Consider the following 22,721-nt stretch of genomic DNA (forward strand, 5'->3'; position numbering starts at 1 on the left):
AACCATGGAGCCACATCCCCAGCCCTTTTTAATTTTTGAGTCAGGTTTTCATTAAATTGCTTAGGGAGGGCCTCGCTAAATTGTGGAGGCTGGCTTTGAACTCCCTATCCTCCTGCCTCAGCCTCCTAGGATTACATCTATGGTTAGGGATATGAAAGAGGCTCAAGGCATGATTAAATAAAAAAAAAAAAAAAATCCTGTTGATGAACAGTATTTATGATTGGTGCGATTTGTTTTATAAAAATTGAACCCAGAGGCACTTTACACATCCCAAGCCCTTTTTAATTTTTTATTTTGAGAGAGGTTCTCACTAAATTGCTTAAGGTCTTGTTAAATTGCTGAGGCTGGCCTGGAACTTGTGATCCTCCTGCCCTGCCTCAGCCTCCTTAGTCCCTGGGATTACAGGCGTGTACTATCACACCTGACTTTGATATCTTGGTCTTTTTTTTTTTTTTTTTTTTTTTTGGTACCAAGGATTGAACCCAGGGGCGCTTAGCCACTGGGCCACATCCCCAGTCCTTTTTAATATTTTATTTAGAGATAGGACCTCCCTAAATTGCTGTGGCTGGCTTTTAACTCAAAATCCTTCTGTCTCAGCCTCCTGATCTGCTAGGATTATAGGCATGCACCACTGCCCTGGCTTGGCTTTGATCTTTATTCAAAGGAGAATGGTGCTGTGGGAAATCATGTTCTTCTATATATGCTTCTGAATTTGCTTTTTGTTTGTTTGTTTTTGTGGTGCTAGAAGCCAGGCCATGGAGCATCATGCTAGGCAAGCTCACTACTGCTGCGTCACAACCCTAGTCCCAACTTGCATTTTTATTTAAAATAAATATTACTTTTGTAATTGAAGTAGATTCTATCTAGATCAATCGTTGGAGGAAGAACATTAAGGATATCATGGACTCTATAGCATTCGTTACAGTCAGTCCTTTCCAGCTAAAGACAAAGTCTTCAGTGACTCCCTACAGCTTCCAGGAAAAAATCCAGATTTCTCACTGTGATCTGTTCCCTGCTCCTAGTTCATCCTGCTCCCACACAAACTTAACTGTTCACCCAGTAGAACCACCTGCTTTCCTTGCACAGGTACCACATGTGCTTTCTCTGCCTAAACATATGATGGATTATGAAATTATCTCCTAGCACGGAGGAGATCCTGGATTCAATCCCCAGTACCACAAAACAAAAATAAAAACAAAAACAACAACGAAACAACCGACACAGTAAAAATTCTACTGTATTGGCTATCATTATAACATCTTTCTCAGTGCATATTTTCTTTTTTTTACCCTGTTTTCTTTCTCATTATATTGAGTTACTTATGCACTTGTGTACTTCACAAGTTGTCAATTTAGTGAGACCTTGTCGCCAAATAAAAAAATGAAAAGGGCTGGGATATAACTTAGTGGTAAAGCACCCCTGTTTTCAATCCCCTACCAAACCAAACCAAACCAGATTAAACAAACTCCAGAAAACAAACACGCCTTGACAAGGTTCCTTCCAAAAGTCTACCTGAAAATTAATGGGCGAGACTTTGGGGGAATTAGACCATTTATCTTGCTATTTCTTCTCCTTGCATACCGTCCCTGTCCCTTTTGCTTTTAGGGATGAGTTTCTTCGGAATTCACAGTGCTTTTGCATCAAAGATATCCAGTCCCGGGGCTAGGGCTGGGGCTCAGTGGCAGAGGCACTGGGTTCGATCCTCAGCACTATATAAAAATAAATAAATCAAAAAAGATATCGTGTCCATCTACAACTAAAAAGAAAAAAAAAATCCAGTCCCTTTAAGGTCTTAGATGACGTAATGGCTAGCCCCTCCTCCCTCCCGCCTCTCTGTACTGTTCTAAACCCTTCCCACTGTTTTACGACCTCCGGCAATTAACTACACGACGTTTTCTGTGCTTCATCCGGGCTCCTGGGACTGGGAAAGTGGCTTCGTAACTAGGCAACTACTGATCCACCCCCTCCAGCGGATTTGCAGTTCAGTTGGTCTGTGCTTTTTACTGAACGGTTGCGGATTGCGGTAGCCAAGTGCCCCCTCCCCGCCCGCCTTGCGTTGCCATAACAACAGTACACAACCCTATTAACCACCCTGCGCCTCTTCCAAAACAATCCTTCCTTCTCAGATTCAAGACCCTCTCCAGAACTGCTTCTAGTTGAGCAGAACCGGGGTCAGCACCCCTTTGCGAATGGGGATTAGTTTGGAGGGTTGAAGACTGCACGTCAGGCTGATGTTCCAGAAGAGTCAGGGGAATGGGGCTAAACTGAGAGGCAAAGTTATTTGTAACCAATGCAGGGGGGTTAGAGTTGGAAGAGGGGAGGTGAAGGTAACCGAGGGGAGGAGGAGAAATTGGTAGGGAAGATTGAATAGGACTTGATTGAAGGGGAAGGTGGAAGAAGTGGGGAGAGGGAAGTCCAGGAAACAGGGAAACTGGTCTGCTGGAGAGTTGGAGCCACTGCAAAGGGCAGGAAAAATCTGGGGGTCCAGGAAGGCATTCTGAAAGGAGAGGAGTCCTTGGTGGTATGTATGAAATGGGTGTTGGAAGTCAAAACGAAATATTCACAGGATGAGGGAAGAAGTTCAGTTGGAAGGGCAGGGGTGATAGGCCGGGTACATGTCCATGGAGGCCAGGGAGTTGAGGGTTGGTGGAAGCCAAGTCTTTCTTTCTCAGGACAAGGACTGAGCTTGATCTGATTCCAGAATCTTCCAGCGGGGAGAACGATGTCAGATGAGGATGATCTGGATGACTTTGAGCCAGAGTCAGAGCCAGACCAGGAAGATCTGGAAAAAGAAGAAGATGAGAAGGAGACAGAGGAGTGGGAGGACTACAAGAAGGAGGGGGAAGAGTTCTCCGAGGAAGTGAGAGCCTACAAGGGGAGGGTCCTAGGGCTGGGGTGGGCTGGAAAGGGATGTCTCACTTTACTTCCTCCTGCAGTGGATGCCGGTCCCCCTCACTGAGAACATGATGAAGGAAGGGCTTTCTTTGCTGTGTAAGACTGGCAGTGGACTGGCTCATGCTTATGTTAAGCTTGAGCTTAAAGACAGGTGCGTTTATGAGGGACCAGATATGGACTAAGACATTGTAGGGCCCTATCTGCTTTCCCACTCTCATTCCTGGGTATTTGGACTGAAAGTTTGGATCTCTCTCATCCTGAACTAATGGGGAGGGAAAGATGGAATTTACTTTTTAGGATCTCTTAAGTCTTCCTAGGGGTGGGAGGTATAGCTCAGTGGCAGAGTGCTTGCCTAACATGGGCCCTAGGCCTTGGATTGGACCCCACTGATACAAAACTAAGGAATAAAATTCACCTTGGAGAAATGTAGCCTGACAGGATATTGGAGATGTTGTTGCTGGACTTCCTCACCTGTCCTTCAGAGTGTAGATCTCAACTCTTCAAAGACACAGTCTCTGCCCTCCGTTAATGACTCATGTACTGGGCTGGCTATGTAGCTAAGTAGTAGAACACTTGTGTTTGATCCCTGGCATCACCGAAAAAAACAAAAAACAAAAAACCTCCTCTATCTTCTCTTCCCTCTCCTGTCACCTAATCACTCCATTATAAGCCATCTCCATATTGCCTTGTGCTTTAGCACCTCTGCCTGTTCTAGCTGTGTTCTTGCCTCTAATCCTTCCTCTGCCATCTCCTAGGGACCTGACAGATATTAACTTGCTGCACTCCTACATCCATCTGCGCTATGTGGATATTTCTGAGAACCACCTGACTGACCTGTCTCCACTCAATTTCCTCACTCACCTGCTGTGGCTTAAGGCTGATAGCAATCGGCTTCGGACTGCCCGACTGAATGAACTACCCTACCTGCAAATTGCTAGTTTTGCCTACAACCAGATCACTGATACTGAGGGCATCTCTCATCCTCGTCTAAGAAGTCTAGATCTCAAAGGTGGGTTCTTAGGATTGGCTACACAAGATTCTTCCCTTCATTTTTTTTTTCTTTTGGTACTGAGGATTAAACCCACGGCCTAAAGCATGCTAGACAAGCACTGTACCACTGAGCTACATTTCTGGGCCAATTCTTTCCTTCCTAGTCTGGGTCTGATAGAAGGGCAGTATTGTCCTTGACTGAATTACACAGCACTCTTCATTCATTCATTCTTTTATTCATTAAGGCATTTGCAGAGGTAGGGGTAGCTCAGTGGAAGAGCACTTGCTTAGCATGCATGATGCCCTGGATTCATCCCCAGCACCAGAAACACATACACAGACACAGACACACACAGACACACACACACACACACACACATCAAGAAGCTCACTATGACTGGATGCAGTGTCGCACGCCTTTAATCCCAGTGGTTTGGGAGGCTGAGACAGGAGGATTGAGAGTTCAAAGCCAGCTTTAGCAAAAGCAAGGCTGCTAAGCAACTCAGTGAGACCCTGTATCTAAATAAAATACAAAAAGGGCTGGGGATGTGGCTCAGTGGTTGAGTGCCCCTGAGTTAAATCCCCAGTACAAAAAAAAAAAAAAAAAAAAAAACTCATTATAATTCATCATGACAGTTCTTTGTGTTGGGGATATAACAGTGAACAAAACATAAATTTCACCCCTATAATTCCAGCAATTTGCAAGGCTGAGGCAGGAGATCACAGGTTCAAAGCCAGCCTCAGCAATTTAGCAAGGCCTTAAGTAACTTAGTGAGACCCTGTCTAAAATTAGAAATGAAAAGGGCTAGGGATGTAGCTCAGTGATAAAGCACCTCTGGGTTAAATCCCTAGTACCCTCCAAAAATATTCCAATTCTTGTGTAGCGTACATTCTAGTTGGGGGAGACAGACAATAAACTATAAAAAAATAAAATTATCTGAGCATGGTGATGTATTCCTGTAATTCCAGTGACTGAGATAAGTGGATTGCAAGTTTGAGTCCAGCCTGGGCAACTTAGCAAGATCCTGTTTCCAAATTAAAAAAAAAAATGCTGGAAGTATAGCTCAGTGGGTTCAATTTATAAAAGATAAATGCAGTGGAAAAGATCAGAAAAGGGGGATGGGGGCAATTTTAAATAGTTTGGTTAGAACAAGCATCATTGAGAAGATGACATTTAAACAAAAACTTGAGGAGAGGGAGTATATAAGTAGATTGCTTGGACACTCTTCATTTGATCCTCAAGGCTTGGGTGGACATGTCTACCTGGTCCACCTGCCCCAGGGCTCCAGAGACATTAGTCTGAAGCTATCCCTTCTCACTCTCCACCCTGTGTTAGAGGGAGAGGACAATTAATAAGCACCCCGAATTCAGGCTATGTTGCCGAACAATCAGAGTGGCCCTTTGAATTCTTGACACCTTCCTTTTTCCCAGGGAACCACATCCACATGGTGACCGGTCTTGACCCCCAAAAGCTGAACAGTCTGCACACCCTGGAGCTTCGGGGAAACCAGCTAGAATCCACTCTGGGAATCAACCTTCCTAAGCTGAAGAACCTTTTCCTGGTAGCTCATTGGACCATAGGGTGGTATGGGAAGAGGGTACTATCCTAGGATCCTTAGGCTTTGCTACTAACTTCATCATCATAATTACAATCATTATATTTTTTTTCAAAATACATTTAGTTCATATCCAAGAGTCTAAATAATCTTAACAGTTACAGATTGCCCAAAAGTCCAAGTCCAAAGTCACATCTGAGACTCAAGACAAATTCTTGGCTGTGAGGCCCTGTAAAGATCAAAACAAGTTACATATAACCAATATATAGCGGCAAATAACCGCTGTCATTTTTTGAGCCTTTACTGTCATTTTCTGAGTTGTCAGATTGTCCTTGACTGAATTACACAGCACTCTTCATTCATACTATGGAGATGTAAAATTAAAGCTGGCAAGATGCTTCCTACAAAGCAGGGCTAACAATACACAGTGTGTAGATAATAATAATTTGCTTTGATACAGCAAAATGCAGCAGCAAAATGTACCATATCTGAAGTACAGATATCAGGCTAAAGAGTCCCCTTAAATGGTTAGGTTTTTAGATTTGAGATTCTTCATTCTAGGATGGTGCAATAGCCACTTCTCAGTGGAAGAATAGGACTCCTGGGCCTGAGAATGGGTTAAAGCATCTCTTCCTCCTTAATTAGAGGTAGCTTTGGTGGGATGTCTGGTAGGCAATTACAGCTGACCTTTCTCTGGGATGGCAGCTTCTCCTAGACTTCCAAAAAAAAAGATTTTATACTGGGGATTGGATTGAATCCAGGCACTACCACTGAGCTACATCCTTAACCGTTATTATTATTATTATTATTTAAAAAAAATTTTTAGTTGTAGATGGACACAATATCTTTATTTGTTTATTTTTATGTGGTGCTGAGGATCGAACCCAAGCACTCTATCACTGAACCTCAACCCAGCCCCAACCCTTTTTATTATTTTGAGATAAGGTCTTTTTTTTTTTTTTTTTTTTTATCACGGATTAAACTCAGGGTGCTACCCAACTGAGCACATTCGCAGCCCTTTGCCCTATTTATTTTTTATTTTTAAATTTTTCTCACTAGGTTGCTGAGGCTGGCCTCAAATTTGTGATCTTCCTGCCTCAGCCTTCTGAGTTGCTGGGATTACAGGTGTGCACCACTGTGCCTGGCTTACTTCTCCCCACCCCCATCAGGTAGTGGGGATTGAACCCAGGGTGATTAACCACTTAGCCACATCCCCAGCCCTTTTGATTTTTTATTTTGAGACAGGGTCTCACTAAGTTACTTAGTGCCTTACTGAGTTGCTGAGGCTGGCTTTGAACTTTCAGTCCTTCTGCCTTAGCCTCCTGAGTTACTGGGATTACAGGCATGAGCCTACCACACCTGGTTCCTGCATACTTTTAAAACTGTTTTGGGGGGGTACCAGGGATTGGACTCAGGGGCACTCAACCACTGAGCCACATCCATAGCCCTATTTTGTATTTCATTTAGAGACAGGGTCTCACTGAGTTGCATAGTATCTCACTAAATTGCTGAGGCTGGTTTTGAACTCAGTCCTCCTGCCTCAGCTTCCTGAGTTGCTGGGATTATAGGTGTGCACCACCATGCCTGGCTCTTTTTTTTTTTTTTTAGTTGTTGTTGGGCACAATATCTTTATTTTATTTATTTATTTTTATGTGGTGCTGGGGATAGAACTCAGGGCCTCGCACATGCCAGGCAAGCGCTCTACCACTGAGCCACAATTCCAGCCCCCATGCCTGGCTCTTTTGAAACATTTTGCAGTTCTGGAAATGGGGCCTAGGACATAGCAGGGCCTTGCATGTTAGGCAAGCATTCTACCACTGAGTTATATCCTTAAGCCCTTTCCTGGACTTCTTCACTCTCTATATTATCCTCTACTCATTCATCCTCATTACTCTTCCACAGCCCCCCACCACTTGAATTTCCTCTTTTGCTTCATCTCTTTCTGACTTCCTTTTCTTCTCTATCCCTGTTCTCTTCTTAATCCATTTACTGTATCCTGCTGTCTAGGCCCAGAACTTGCTGAAGAAGGTTGAAGGCTTGGAGAACCTAAGCAATCTCACTACCTTGCATCTCCGAGACAATCAAATTGAAACTCTGAATGGGTTCTCCATGGAAATGAAATCACTGCAGTACCTCAACCTGAGGTATGTGCCTCCTCCCTAGCTTCCCCTTATGTCGCCATTGACCTGGATTTTGAGCCTGTGTTCTTCCCTGGCTCCTTCTAGCGCATAGCTAGGTCCTCACCTCATCCTTCTGGATCATCACCCCTGCTTTTCTTACTTAGTTCTGCATTTGGTTCTAATTCCAACACTAAGACCATTTATAACTGGTAACTCTTGACTCCTTAATTAATTAAATACACAATTAATAAGAATATACTATTGCCAAGCCTTGTATTGGTTGTGTTTTGGGAACATCTAAAGGAATCAGAGATAGTCTCTGATTTTCAGGGGCTCACAATCTGTCTCCAGCTCTTTTCCTGGCAGCAGCAGTATTATTATTATTATTATTATTATTATTATTATTATTATTAGTGGTGCTGGAGATTGAACCCAGACCTTGTAAATGTCAGGCAAGCACTCTACCAACTAAGCTATACCCCCAACCCCCTGGCCTTATTCTATAGGAATTCCCACTTCCTTTCTCTATGTCCTAGGCTCCATTTCCTGCCTCTCTTCGCCTTGGCCCACCTGTAAGGGATGGCTTCCTTACTGATATTAAACACAAGATGTGTTCAAATTTAAGAGAGGAGTATTTTAAAGAAAATCTCCAGGTAGAAAGGTGCTGGGGTCTGGATATTTTCTTTCACCAACTCTTATCTAATGAAAGATTTTTTATTTCTTCCTTTCCTACCATTTGCTTCTTTCATCTTTCTTTTTTTTTGGGGGGGGGGGGCGGTGCTGGGGATCAGGCCCAGGAACTCACACATGCTAAGCATACTCTACCACTCAGAGATATTTTCAACCCCTGGAGGATTTTATGTGTGTTTCTTTAAGCAATGATGTAAGGAAATTGTCTCTATCCTTGGGCAATAAGAAGAAATCAAGAGCTGGAGTTGGGCTCAGTGGTAGAGGGCTCGCCTAGCAAGTGTGCCCTCATAAAAATAAAATAATAAAGATATTGTACCTACCTATAACTAAAAAATAAATATAAAAAAAGAAGAAATCAAGAAAAAGAGAATATCCAAATAGGAAGAGGTGGTTGTGCCTTGAAACCCCAATTCCTGCCTTTGACCCCTGGAGCAATCTTTTCTTAATAAGTTCTGCCACATAGATCTGCTAGAGTGCATTTGTGTATGTGAGTTTTCCTATTAATGGGCTAGACAGGGGTAATAGGCCCTTCCTTAGTGACTATTAATCGGGTATGTTTGGAGGTAAGTGGAGGAAGGGGTGCACATGTTGTCTAAACCACTGGAAGGTGCTTCTGAGGCAGAGATGCTAAACAGAATATTCAATACAAAATGCACCTGCTCTGCTCCCTGGCATCTTCCAACCCATCCAAGTGAGAAACACTGCAGGAGGCCTAGCACATTCACTAAGATCAGGCTGAAACAGCTAGGTGCAGTGGCCCACACTTGGGAAGCTGAGGCAGGAGGATTGCAAATTGGAAGCCAGCCTCAGCAACTTAGGGAAGCCCTAAGCAATTAGGGAGACTCTGTCTCAAAATAAAGAATAAAAGTGGGGGCTGGGATTGTGGCTCAGCGGTAGAGCACTCGCCTAGCACAGGCGGGACCTGGGTTTGATCCTTTATTTTTATGTGGTGCTGATCCCTCAGCACCACATATAAATAAAGGCATTGTGTTGTGTCCATCTAGATCTAAAAAAGATTTTTTTTTAATTAAAAAAAAAAAAAGAATAAAAATGGTTGGGGATGTAGCTCAGTGGTAAAGTACTCTGGATTCAATCCCCAGTACAAAGAAAAAAAGAAAAGAGGAGAGAAGAAAGATCCGGCTGAAATATTTAATAAATATGAGTATCCCACAGTGAGGCACATTAGGAAACCAAACTTGTTCTTCAGACTGGGAGGCCTGGCCCACCCATAGCTCTAGGCTCCTTCTTGTGGGGAGCATCAACACAGCACCTACTTTCCATCCCTTCACAGTTAATACTTTGTGTGTGTGTGTGTGTGTGTGCTGCTGGGGATCAAACCCAGGACTTCAAGCATGTTAGGCAAACACTCCTTCAATGAGGTACATCCCCAGCCCTCCTATTCCTTCTCTACTGAACTTGGTCCTACCTTCTATCTTGATGCGTGATTGACACAGAAAAAGTCTGTTCTGTTAATATACGGACATTTGCCCACTCCTCCTTAACTACAGGACAGGGTGTGACCTAGCTTTGCTCCTCCAAAAGTATAAAGACGAGACATCACAGAGTACAGTATGGCACTTAGAGATTCATGGAAGGGCAGAAGCAGGACAGGAGTGGGACTGGACAGCATCTCTGCAGCAAATCTGGCAGCATTTAGCAGGCCTGTCCTCACAGTCTGTTTCAAGAAAAATAGGCCTGGTGGGAAGTTCCCTCCAGAGGTCCCATTCCTAACAGCAAGGAACCAAAGTCCCTTATTCCTGGATGAACCCTCTTGACCACACCTGCAGGGGCAACATGGTGAATGACCTGGGAGAGCTGGCAAAGCTTCGGGACCTGCCCAAGCTTCGAGCCCTGGTGTTGCTGGAGAACCCAATTACAGATGAGACTGATTACCGTCAGGAGGCCCTGGTACAGATGGCACACCTGGAGCGTCTGGACAAGGATTTCTATGAGGAGGAAGAGCGGATTGAGGCTGATGAGATTCGTCAGAGGATCAAGGAGGAACAGGAGCAGGAAGCTGAGCCTGAGCATGACTTGGAACTGGACCAGCCATTGGTCTAGCAGTGGTTCTTCTACCCTCCAAGGATAGTAAGGATGCTGGCAGGGAGGCAGCAAGAAGATGCCAAGGGCTGGGCAGAGAGGGGAAGAGAAGGTGCTGCAAAAGGCAGTGGGTAAGGAAGGGCTAAGGCAAGGAAGACTCTCAAAGAGACCAGAGTTAGGGGAGAAAGGTGAGGAGAAAGGACCAGAGGGCCTGGGAGAGCTGATAAAAAGCCTAGGAGATACATAAGAGATCAGAAGAATAGGTGAGAAGAACTGGGGGTGGCAGGCAGAGGACTTGGTTAGCAGCCAACACTAGCATAGAGTGAAGATCATAGGAAAGGACAGATCTGGGGGCATGGAGTGGTATGGGGAGTGGTAGGTAGAACATGAGGAATGCAGCAGGGCCTGAGAGAGAAGGCAGGAGAGGAAGATCCTGCACTAAAACTCTAAAGCTAAAAATAACAAGACACAGGAGTGAGGAGAAGAAAAGAGGGCAGGGTGAGGCAGAAAGAGATTGAGAGGAGCCCAGGGAAGTCAGGCAGCTGGCACTTCAGGTGGGGATGGACGCTTTACTTCTGTTCTCTTCCTCCAGGAGACCAATGACCTCCGCCCCAAGACCTGATAACACTCCAGTCCCAGGCCACTACATTCATACTACTGTCATGGAAGACAGGATGCTTCCTTTTGCTCCAGAACTGGGAATTCATCACAGCCTGAAATCCAGGCTCAGTGATGGTCACCTGGGCACTGTTGCAGTGTGAGGTGTTCTAGTGGGCCTGAACTCCCTTTGGAGCCTAGGCAGGGGTCAGCCCTCACGCAGGTCTGGGTAAGCAGCAGGGGATGCTTATGCTTGGAGGGTTGGCTGGAGAAAAGTGCTGCGGAGGCAGGCAGGGGTGTTAGGGACACTAACGTTGGTTTTCAAATAAATAGACATTTTGATACTCTTGTGTCTAACTTGATTTATGACAGACTGAGTCTGCCATGGGCTTCTCTGTCAGTGTGGGACTCAGTACCCGCTGGGTTATGGTGCGAGACCGCGCTTGTACCCTTAGAATGGATCGGAGCATTGGTGAGCGCCCGTGTGCTCGGTCGGTAGCAGGGCAGGTCGCGGGTCTTCCCTGCCTCTCCGGGTTTGCTTCTCTCACCTCCCCACCCCCACCGATCCCCCACCCGCACTGGTACGTGCGCCTTCGCCGGCAGTTCCTGACTCATCGGGGGCTCCGGGTCACATGCACCGGCCCGGCCCTATAGGCGCCTCCCCCCGCGCCGCCCCCCGCCCTCGCTGGGGAGCCGCAGCCGCCTCTGCTGCTGCCACTCCCGCTCTCTTTGCGCCTTCGCCACCGCCACTGCCATCGCCACCAGCTGAGTCTGCAGCTCCGAGGTGAAGCCCTGGTCGGGCCGGCGCCCCTCTGGCTCCCTTTCCCTGTCCGTGTTCCCTTCCTCCTCCCTCGTCCTTCGTGCATCTCTGCCGGTGGCGCTGCGCACCTGCTCTTCACCCGCGCTCCCTGGCGCCTTCCTTCCCCCGCCTTCGCCGATCTCTCCTCTCTGGCTTTCAGGTTTTCGCCCCCTCGTTTAGGAACTAGCCTCTCTGCACCTGCTTCTAACTGCGCGTTTCTTCACCCTTGCCTGCCTCTTTCCCCGCGCCTCGTGTCCAGCCGATTTGTTTCTTAAGTTCGGCGTCTCCGCTTTGTGCATTTTATTCTGACACGTCTTTTTTTGCTTTGCGGTTGGGGAAATGTCTTCCCTTACCCTTCCTCAGCTCCCCCAGACTTCCTCTAGACTGCCCTCTCTCCCACTCCTTTCCCACGTAGCCCCTCTCCTTTTACATTTCCTTTTCTCAGCTCTATGGAAGGAGTGGGGAATTTGGGGAATGGGGAGAGAGTGGGCCTAGCCTCTACTACCCCATGTGGTCTCATGCTTTCCCACTCAGCTGCAACCCCCAGGGACTGGAGCCCCACCCCCACCCCCTTTCTCTACTGCACGTTTCTCAGGAAGAGGGACTCGCGTTTGGGAGAGAGGTTGGGACCCTGGAGTGTTAAGTATGGGTAGGATGCGGACTCTTTCAGGAGAGGTTGCGCAGACAACCCACCTTCCTTCCTCTGAGGAAAAATGCCAGCCTGGCAGCCATTCTGCTCTGGGGATATCTGGGGGAGCCCCACCGGCCAGAGAAGCTGCCGAGGGGCGAGGGAACCACTGTCTTGTCCCTCCTCCATTCACTGCGGAGTTATCCCATCTTCTTTTTTGATTGCACCCCGCCTCCGCACCCCGCCTCCGTCTGCAGTGACCTCCCCTCCTCACTGCATTGACCTTCTCCTCTCTCTATGGCGGGAGGGGGGTACCTCTTCTATAGCCTCTGACTGCAGCCAGCTCCTCCCCACCCCCCCACCCACTGCAGTAACCTCTTTCTCATCCCTCCCAGCTTATGGCCCCGCCCACTGATATGAGGCTCCACCCCTCTAAGCCTCCTATCTTCTCCTTTCTTCCCTTTCAACCTAGGAGATCCCAGCCATCATGTCCATAGAGAAGATCTGGGCTCGGGAGATCCTGGACTCCCGTGGGAATCCCACTGTGGAAGTGGATCTGCATACTGCCAAAGGTAATGTACTAGGTCTGGTCTGGGTTGGGAGGCCTTCCCTGGTACCCTGAAGGAATGGGTTCCTGAGCCAGGCTCCCAAGCTGGATTGTGGGGTTGAACCTCCTTGTCTAGGGGAGCCAGGTTTGTGTTCTAGTTTACTGTGCCACATGCCCTGCCTCTACATATCTACTTGTATGCAGCCCCACTTCCAGCTTAAAGGCTCATTCTATCCTAGGACATCAGGATAGAAGGGCCCCCACTTTAGGAATTCTGAGGAATGTGGGTGAAGGTGTGTGTGTGTGTGTGTGTGTGTGTGTGTGGTGTGTGCTTCCTGGCATAGCTTCATTTCTGTGACTTCCACTTGTGCCTGTGGGCCTCTGTTGGGTGGATGAGGAGCCACTATTTGTGCAGCTGGCTGTGTGTGGGTGGGTGGGTGGGTGTAGTGTTAGGGAGCAGTATGGGGAGAGGACTGGATGTAGCAAGCAGAATTTTAAGATCAGGACTGAAGGCTGAAGGAATCCCTGTCCCTATAGTGTCTTTCTCCCTCCCTCCTCATTCTGTGTCTTCTCCAGGTCTTTTCCGGGCTGCAGTCCCCAGTGGAGCCTCCACTGGCATCTATGAGGCTCTGGAGTTGAGGGATGGGGACAAACAGCGTTACTTAGGCAAAGGTGAGGCCCTTTCTCTTTTATAGGCTCTGCCACTCCTCAGCCTTATACCCTTACCTCACACCCTCGCCAACTCTTTCCTAGCTTGCCTTCCCCTCCTCCTATTTTCTAGGGCCCGACTCTGACCCAGTCTAGCCTCTCTTCCTCTTCCTAGGTGTCCTGAAGGCAGTGGATCATATCAACACCACCATTGCACCAGCTCTCATCAGCTCAGTGAGGCCCGCTGTTTGCTAGGGATGGCAGGACCAGTATCCTGGAAGGAATCCTGGATGGGGAGGAGGATGGGGAGGGAAAGACCCACTTTTTAGGAAACATGGTTACAAGGGGAAGGGTGGGAAAGGGTTCTTATTGTCCCCTGCTTCTATGGGAGTTCATATCCCATAATGCTAGCAGGCTGCTGTCACAGAGACCTGGTTGGATGCTGGCCAGATGAGAGCCTGGGTGAATGGGGGGACCCTCTACCCTAGGGCCCAGCCTCTATCCTGGCCATGCATAATGGGGGCTGTGCCCACAGGGTCTCTCTGTGATGGAGCAAGAGAAACTGGACAACCTGATGCTGGAGTTGGATGGGACTGAGAACAAATGTAAGTAGGGGCTGGGAGAAAGTGGGCATAATGGTGGAATAGTAGTACACATAGGAACTAAAGGAGTCTCTGCTGAGGGGCTTCTTCAGAGACCATCAGAGGACTTCTTCCATCTTTTTCCCAAAGCCACTGCAGTGGGAAGGAGTAACATTAGACAGAAGAAGAATTTCTTTGTAGCATAAAGTGGAGGGAGTTGGCCTAGATAGTCTGGGGGAGTTTAAAAGGGGTGTGGCTTTCTGCCCTTTCTATCACCCTCCTTTCCACTTCCTCCCTCTGCCCTGCCTTTTGCAGGAGAGAATGGATGGGATGTCACTGGGGTGGGGAGAGGAGAGGGGGTCTCTTTTCCTGGCTCTTTTTGGGGAATATAGGTAAGTCTGGGGCTAGAAGAAAAAGGAACATTTTTTTCAGTGCCTTCTTCTTTAATCTCCCAGCCAAGTATGGGGCCAATGCCATCCTGGGTGTATCCTTGGCCATTTGTAAGGCAGGGGCAGCTGAGAGGGAATTGCCCCTATATCGTCATATTGCTCAACTGGCTGGGAACTCAGACCTCATCCTGCCTGTGCCGGTGAGCACTGAACTTTGCCTGCGCCTTTCTCAGGGGTGGAAGGGAGGGAGCGGGAAACCTCATGAGAAACAATGGAGAAGCTAATGAGAAGGCATGGGGACATGAGACTCAGTCTGGTGATCTGGGTCAGTTGGGGTTCTTGGGTATTATTCCCAGGGGCAGGGGGGAAGGGCTGTTTGACTATCTTCTGTGGCTCCCTAGGCCTTCAATGTGATCAATGGTGGCTCTCATGCTGGAAACAAGCTGGCCATGCAGGAGTTCATGATCCTCCCAGTGGGTGCTGAGAGCTTTCGGGATGCCATGCGCCTTGGGGCAGAAGTCTACCATACCCTTAAGGGGGTCATCAAGGACAAGTATGGCAAGGATGCCACAAATGTGGGTGATGAAGGTGGTTTTGCTCCCAATATCCTGGAAAACAGTGAAGGTGAGGTCAGAAGCCCCACTTCCAGCTTAAAGGCTCATTCTATCCTAGGACATCAGGATAGAAGGGCCCCCACTTTAGGAATTCTGAGGAATGTGGGCGAAGGGTCCTTGAAACTCCTATAAACCTCAAGAGGTACCAACCCTTGGGGTGGGTTCCTGGGGGTCTGCCAAGTTCACATGCAGACACAGAACAGTCTTTTACCTGCTTAGCCAGATCTGTTAGTATCTGTAAGTTCTCACAGCAGCCCCTGAGAACAATGGGAGATGATCTAGGTAATCTTGGGTCCGTATCATTCTTTAACATCATAGGAGTCTCAGTTTGATGAGATATCATATTCCAGAGAGCCCATTCCAAATCTATCCCATCCTTACTCCAGCCTTTTAGGCCTCTAGGATCCCTAAATCTTTCTGTGCTCTGAGAGACACTGTATTGTGGTTCAGTTCTAGGTAGTGATTAAGAGTTAATTTCTGGGCTGAAGGTGTAGGTCAATGGTAGAACATTCATCTAATTTTACTGGAGACCTAGGTTTCATCTCCAGCACTGCAAAATAGAAAAACAAAAGTAAAGAGAAAGAAGAGTTAAGTTTCTGGGACCAAATTGCCTGAATTTATTTGAACCTTGACTTGAAAAGTTATACAGTAGTGATCTTTCTTTCTTAACTTCTCTGTGCTTCCTTTTCCTTATCTATAAAATGGAAATAATAACACTTTATACCTCATAACATCATTGTGAGGATTAAATGAGATCATATCTAGGGGCTGGGATTGTGGCTTAGTGGTAGATCTCTTACCTAGCACGTGCGAGGCCCTGGGTTCGATCCTTAGCACCACATAAAAATGAATAAACAAAATAAAGATATTGTGTCCAACTACAACTAAAAAATAAATACAAAAAAATGATATCATATCTATAAAGTACTTAGGTGATGTGATATCAATAAAGAACAACTATTTGGGGCTGGGGTTGTAGCTCAGTGGTAGAGCGCTTGCCTAGCATGAGTGAGGCACTGGGTTTGATTCTCAGCACCGCATATAAATAAACAAAATAAAGGTCCATTGACCACTAAAAAATATTTTAAAAAAAGAACAACTATTCATAGTAATGCCATTTAGAACACCTATTCATAATAATGCCATTTCTCTGTCCTAGAAGATGACTTCTCCCAGACCTAGAGACAATCCACATAACCACCTTAGCCACACCTCCCCAGCAACAGTCCTTTACTTCTGCTTAGAATTTTTCTCTCCCTCTTCCCTCCCTCCTGCATATAATCTCATTGTATTCCATCTCTAGCCTTGGAGCTGGTGAAGGAAGCCATCGACAAGGCTGGCTACACAGAAAAGATTGTCATTGGCATGGATGTTGCTGCCTCAGAGTTTTATAGAGATGGCAAATATGACTTGGACTTCAAGTCTCCAGCTGATCCTTCCAGATACATCACTGGGGACCAGCTGGGGGCACTCTACCAAGACTTTGTCAGGGACTATCCTGGTGAGAAAAAAGGGTGTGGGAGAGAGGGCAGGGGGAGGAGCAGGGGCCAGACAGGAATATGTAAGGGCAACTCTGGACTTAATGGTTCCAACTCAGGTGCCAAGTAGAGGAACTTGAGAATTAAGGACAGAGTAAGGGAGCCTTGGCAGACTGGCTTTGTTGTGCTAATGTGCAGGTACTTGTGATGAGTCTGTTCCATCTACTTTGGATCCTGATTAAAGTTGTGGGCTCTAAAAGCTACTGGGAAGCTGGCACAGTGGTGCATGCCAGTTAATCCCAGCAACTTGGGAGGCTGAGGTAGAAGGATTTTAAGATCAAGGACAGCCTAAGAAATTTAGTAACATCCTAAGCAACTTAGTGAGACCCTGTCTCACAATAAAATATAAAAAGGGCTGGGGATGTGGCTCAGTGGTTAAGCACCCCTGGGTTCAATCCCCAGTAAAAAAAAAAAAAAAGAAAGAAAAGCTACTAGGATCATGGGGAGGATTCTGGAAGGAAACAAGGATGATGAGAGAGTGAATGACCTAGCAGGGAACTAGCACCTTTCAGTCTGTTTGATTGATGAAACTGGATGCTTAATGGAGTCAGGACTGATGTCTGAATGGAGAAGAGGCTGAGGAGGGACTGAATTATCCTCTCCTAGTCTTCCAAGGGCTTTTATCCTAGGGTGAAGGGCAGGTGGACTCCATCTTCCTGAGACAGAGTAAGAGAAAGTAGACATCAATTGAAGAAGGAAAATTGAGATGAGTAATGACAAAGGGCTTCTTGGCAGTGAGAATGGGAAAATACAATGGGAGGTTGTGGGAAGGTTTTATGAAATAGAAATCAGGATAGGAATCAGGACAGGCTTGTTTTAGTGAGGGGTAGGGGAGAAAGATGAGCAGGCTTAGTTAGCCAGGGGACCTGTACATTTCAGGGGATCAAAGTGGGGTCTCCTTACCTGAAGCAGAGACCAGGGGAAGATCAACAGTCCCCTCATTACTCCTTCTGCAGTGGTCTCCATTGAGGATCCATTTGACCAGGATGATTGGGCAGCCTGGTCCAAGTTCACAGCCAATGTAGGGATCCAGATTGTGGGTGATGACCTGACAGTGACCAACCCAAAGCGTATTGAGCGGGCAGTAGAAGAAAAGGCCTGCAACTGTCTGCTGCTGAAGGTCAACCAGATCGGCTCAGTCACTGAAGCCATCCAAGCGTGAGTGCCTACTGGCCCTTCTACTTGACCCCTGTTTTTATAGGATCCCAAATGCTCCTGGTCTGATCCTGCCCAGGGCTGCTGAAAAGAGCAGGGAACTTAGAGTCCCCTTCACAAATTCTCTCAACTCTGCTCTCTTCACCCCAGATTCTCTCTGCTCCTTTCCCAGACACTTCCCTCCAGGTGTTTCTTGACATAGACTAAGGTTGGGAGTGGGAGAGAATGACCGTTGTGTGGGGCTCGGCTGGGGATCAGTGTTGATATGTGGACACAGGTGCAAGCTGGCCCAGGAGAATGGCTGGGGGGTCATGGTGAGTCATCGCTCAGGAGAGACTGAGGACACATTCATTGCTGACCTGGTGGTGGGGCTGTGCACAGGCCAGGTGAGTGGGGACAGCCTGTAGGTTGGAGGGAGATCTTTGTGGGATTGATTGGTTATAGGCTCAGGTGGGTCTCTCCAGGTGTTTGAGGGTGTCAGGGAAATTTCAAGAGTAGAGTTTTCGTGGCTTAGGAGGCTGAGACAGGAGGATCACAAGTTCAAAGCTAGCCTCAGCAACCGGGAGGTGCTAAGCAACTCAGTGAGACCCTGTCTCTAAATGAAATACAAAATAGGGCTGGGAATATAGCTCAGTGGTTGAGAGCCCCTGAGTTCAATCCCTGGTGCCCTCCTACCCCACAAAAGTAGAAGTTTCAGGGATGGGGTATAGCTTCGTGGTGGAGTACTTACCTAGTATGCATAAGAGGTTTCTTTTTAGCAGTGAAGGGGTAGCTGCTGAGCTAATCTGCATATCTTTTGGAATGTTTCAGATCAAGACTGGTGCCCCATGCCGATCTGAGCGTCTGGCTAAGTACAACCAGCTCATGAGGTGAGGGTCTCCAGGGAAAGGGAGCCCAAGGTCACAGAGAGTTAAAAACCACAATTGCCCAGCATCTAAGACCTGAATTAACAGTAGAATTCCAGTTGGGTATGGTGGCATATTTCTGTAATCTTGGAGACTCAGAAGGCTGAAGCAGAAAAATCTCAAGTTCAGGGACAGCTTTAGCAACTTAGTGAGGTCCTGGTCTCAAAATAAAATATAAAAAGGGTTGGGGATGGCCAGGTCCACTGGCACATGCCTGTAATCCCAGCAACTTGGGAGGCTAAGGCAAGAGGATCCCAAGTTCACACCCAGCCTCAGGCAACTTAGGGAAGCCCTAAGCAACTTAGTGAGACTCTGTCTCTAAATAAAATATAAAAAGGGCAGGGGATGTGGCTCAGTGGTTAAGCGCTGGACTCAATCCCTAGTACCAAAACAAACAAACAAAAAAGCTGTGGATGTAGCTCACTGGTAGAAGCCCCTGGTTCAATCCCCAGTCCTAAAAACCAAACCAAACTAAACAAGACAAAACCCATGACAGCAGATGTATAGCAAATATTTGTCTTTGCTGGATTGATTTACTGATGGCCTGATTGGTAGGCCACTGAAGTCACATGGGAAAGCCAGGAAATGCTGGCTGTGGGACAGGCCTCAAAAACAGGTGGAATGAAGGAAGGTAGAGACTAGAGGGAACTCCTGGAAAGACATGCAGGTCCCTCCTGCTTCCCTGACCATTTCCTTTCTGGCTCATCTCAGAATTGAAGAAGAGCTGGGGGACGAAGCTCGCTTCGCTGGACACAATTTCCGCAATCCCAGTGTGCTGTGATCCCTTTACTTGCCTGGAGACTTGGACCCTCTGTCCCATCCTCCTGGAACCTCCTTCTTGCTGTCCTGACCTGTGATAGTTCACCCTGATACCCTGAGCCCCAGGGCACTCAGAAGTCCCCTGATTAGTCTGCTCCAGATGCCCGTCAGCTTCCCTGCTCCTTTGCTGTTTCTGTTCTCCCTCCTATGGACTCCATTCTTTGGAGTACCATACTTTCCACTCTTCCTTTCTATTCTTTTCACTCAGAAACTGGAAATGAGAATGAGGACTTTAAGGGGGTCCATGAAAGAATGATTAGTGTCTGTGACAGAAACTTCAGGGTTGGTGTGTTGAGGTGTTTAGAGGGGGGCCACGTGTCACTTATGCTTTGCTCTGTTCTGTGTTTTTTTCCATGTTGCATATGAGCCATGAACTGGGCATAGTGCTGAGCAGTAGGGAGTGCTGGGTGTGTGGCCGTGCCCAGCTAAAGCTTAGTGTATTTATTTATTCATTTATTTATTTTTAATTCACCTATTAATAATTTCCTTGAAACTCTCAGGCCTAAATCTGGCCTGACTTCACAGAACTATGCACCTGTATTTCATGTGGCTATAGATCTGATAATGATCTGGGGTGGGAGGTCATGCTAGAATGGGAAGGTAACAGAAAAGGGCCTTAATATCAGTTATGTTGTGTTTACTGACTGAAGCCTGGGTTGGTCCAGAGTGGGGCTTTGTGCCTGGGGGGACTCTTCCCCTAAAAATCTCTCTCCAGCCCTAGGTTCCTTGTTCTTCCTCCAGCTGCACCAGAGTGCCGTCTCACTTCCCTGTGCTGTTCCACACTTGCCACTACCTCTGTGGCTTGAAATGAGCACCATCATTAAAGTCTGAATCACACTGCATTTTTGTGTCTGAGGACTCTTACTCAGTTCCATGTGAGTGAAGAGAAGATGGAAGACTTGGAAGTTGGTGACACTGGATAGCATAGCTAGGAAGGGCACAAAGAGGAAGACCAACTGAATAATTTTGGCTAAAGTGATGGCACTGCCTACCCCAACCTGGCTGGGTTGGGTCCATGTTGTTGTACCTGCCTTCTTAGCAGCAGGCCTGGCCTCAGGACTCAGAATTAGGGGTTCTTTACCTGGAGTCCAGGAGTCATTGGAAGTATCAAAAGTTGTGTGTATGTTTATGTGTGTTTGGGAGGGAAAGCAGTCTAAAAATTCCCTAAGGGTCCTTGTCCAAAGAAAAGATAAAGCTGTAGACTGGAGCAGCTCCCATACTGGGTCTCTCTCCCCCAAATCCTGGCTGATTCTGAAGTGGAACAGGACTTCATGGCCATCAGTCCCCGAAAGGGGGGCGTGGGGAGGGAAAAATAGTAGCAGGGGTGCAGAGGCAGGCCCAAGGAAATAGTCCTCCCTCTAGTAAACTCAAAGTAATCAACATACTCTTTGGCTGTTGGACTGTAAGGTGGGTGTCAATTTGTGACTAGAGGCGTCTATAACTCTTCCCGCTCTTATGGAGCCTCAGCATTGAGCTGCTCAACTTAAGGACCACCTTGGGGAACAAATCCCCTCCCAATACCCTTCAGGAAGGGTCTACACACAAAGCTACTGCCACTAGAGGGAGTCAAGGTTCTATAGGACACTACTGGACACAACTGAGGTGGAGTGGGGAGCGATTTCAAGGTTGTACCCTTTGCGGGCCTCCCAGTCTGCTCCTACTCTAAGTTCTGGTCCCAGGCTCCCTCTGCCATTCTGCCCATCTTAAGGCTAAAAGAAGATTCTGGTTGTGTATGAGCAGGGCCCAGGTCCCTTTGTCCTCATTCCTGTATTCCTGACACTTCAGCCATTTTCAGTTCAAACAGCTTCTTATGCATGGGCATGATGTCACACACCTATAATTCCAGCGACTCTGTGAGGCCGAGGCAGGAAGACTCCAAGTTTGAGGCCAGTCTCAGCAATTTAGGAAGGCCCTCAGCAATTTAGGGAGACCCTGTCTCAAAGTAAAAAGGACTGGAGATGTAGCTCAGTGGTAAAATGTCCCTGGGTTGGATCTCTAGTACCAAACCAAACCAAACCAAAAATAAAAAACAGTCTGAAGATGTAGCTCAGTGTAGAGTGGCCCTGGGTTCCATCCCCAGTACCCAAAACAAAACAAAGCTTCTTGCCCTGGTCTCGCCTGTGCCTCTTAATTTCAATATGGGCATCTCATTTTTCGCTTCTCTCCTAGGTCCCTTTATGTCCCATGGGGCTCCTCCCACTTTTCTCATGGGTCCATGAAACTTGTCTTCCTCAGTGACTCCCAGGCTGGCTAGGATTATTATAGTTGAAGCTACCTTTGCTAACCTGTCCTTTCTTCCCTCCCTCTTTGCTAGGTTACCTCTCTGTTATTGCAATTACACACACACACACACACACACACACATGCTTGCGCCACACCAGGTACAGGGTTGGATTGGGTTACAGCTAGCTCAGCTTGGGCCTCCCAGGCCCCTCTCTCCACTTTCCTTTTGTGCTGTTGCCTGGAGACCAGTGGGTTGTGGGGGACTGGGGCCAGAGAGGGAGCTGGGGTGAGGGATGGTAGAGGGTGTGTATGTGTGATAGTCCCTGCAGTTAAGTTGTGAGCCTGGCCCCCAGGTAGGGAAGGAATTGGAGAGGGTAGGTCCTGGCTTCTCTTCCCACTCTCATAATCCTTGCCCTTACCTTATGTCTACATTTTTCTTTTAGGTTCCTATAAGTCACCATCCTGTCCCATGCCTTTGTGGTTAAAAAACAAGGGAGGAAAATCTCAGAATGGAAGGGATTTGGGAAGGGCCTGGGCCAGGGCCCAGTGGGAGAACTGAACTGAGAAGTGCAGAAAGAGAGGGAAAGCAATGGCCGTGAATAGGGAAGGAGGAGTTAGGTGATAAAAGGAAGAAGTAGAGGCTGTCCTAGAGCACTGAGGAAGGGTTCCAACTCCACAGTCCTAGCCAGCCTTGGAGTCAAGGAGGCCAGATAGGTTTCATGGATGCCAGAAAAAAAACAGAGCCACAGAGAAAAGTGCCCTAAGAGAGACAGAAAGGGGCATGGGAAGATAGGGAGCTGGCCTGATTTCTAGGAGGCCCTGGGCGGGGCAAAAGATGGACCTGTGGTGGTAAAGTGAGTGCCAACAGATTTAGGGCAGTTCAGAGGGGAATTCATTCCTAGGCCAAGGAAGCATTCTGACTTCGGTTCCTTGTTCCCAAGTGCTTTGGAATCTGTTTAGAGCTTTTGGATACTCCCAGATTTGGCT

At 47.4% G+C, this 22,721-nt stretch overlaps 2 protein-coding genes across 12 annotated transcripts in view; both read left to right on the forward strand.

The window, feature by feature from the left end:
* The window catches only part of Lrrc23 (leucine rich repeat containing 23), a 31,050-nt gene extending 19,818 nt beyond the window's left edge, over nucleotides 1-11,232 (forward strand). Inside the window, exons 1-9 of one of the 11 annotated variants that reach the window (XM_058572548.1) lie at nucleotides 1,895-1,989; nucleotides 2,702-2,860; nucleotides 2,937-3,046; nucleotides 3,651-3,904; nucleotides 5,317-5,447; nucleotides 6,501-6,566; nucleotides 7,449-7,585; nucleotides 10,039-10,339; nucleotides 10,884-11,232. In XM_058572548.1, the coding sequence (XP_058428531.1) occupies nucleotides 2,723-2,860; nucleotides 2,937-3,046; nucleotides 3,651-3,904; nucleotides 5,317-5,447; nucleotides 6,501-6,566; nucleotides 7,449-7,585; nucleotides 10,039-10,312 (1,110 nt within the window). In that variant the 5' untranslated portion in view covers nucleotides 1,895-1,989; nucleotides 2,702-2,722 and the 3' untranslated portion in view covers nucleotides 10,313-10,339; nucleotides 10,884-11,232. Of the gene's footprint in view, nucleotides 1-1,894; nucleotides 1,990-2,056; nucleotides 2,172-2,241; nucleotides 2,522-2,672; nucleotides 2,861-2,936; nucleotides 3,047-3,650; nucleotides 3,905-5,316; nucleotides 5,448-6,500; nucleotides 6,567-7,448; nucleotides 7,586-8,097; nucleotides 8,287-10,038; nucleotides 10,423-10,883 lie in introns of those variants that run through there. The other 10 variants (XR_009224879.1, XM_058572543.1, XM_058572546.1 and 7 more) reach the window with 10 other exon arrangements.
* A 306-nt stretch (nucleotides 11,233-11,538) lies between these two features.
* Nucleotides 11,539-20,353, forward strand: Eno2 (enolase 2). Its single transcript, XM_046424113.2, has 12 exons — nucleotides 11,539-11,672; nucleotides 12,788-12,887; nucleotides 13,439-13,534; nucleotides 13,686-13,744; nucleotides 14,046-14,115; nucleotides 14,547-14,680; nucleotides 14,882-15,104; nucleotides 16,398-16,595; nucleotides 17,589-17,790; nucleotides 18,065-18,173; nucleotides 18,598-18,656; nucleotides 19,404-20,353. Exons 2-12 carry the CDS (start codon nucleotides 12,803-12,805, stop codon nucleotides 19,471-19,473), a joined length of 1,305 nt encoding a protein of 434 aa, XP_046280069.1. The 5' UTR covers nucleotides 11,539-11,672; nucleotides 12,788-12,802; the 3' UTR covers nucleotides 19,474-20,353.
* The last annotated feature ends 2,368 nt before the right edge of the window (nucleotides 20,354-22,721 follow it).

This window comes from Marmota monax, unplaced genomic scaffold, assembly GCF_021218885.2.
Source record: "Marmota monax isolate L192 unplaced genomic scaffold, Marmota_monax_Labrador192_F-V1.1 WCK01_AAM20220418_F8-fsc00186, whole genome shotgun sequence".
Classification (NCBI taxonomy): Eukaryota; Metazoa; Chordata; class Mammalia; order Rodentia; family Sciuridae; genus Marmota; species Marmota monax.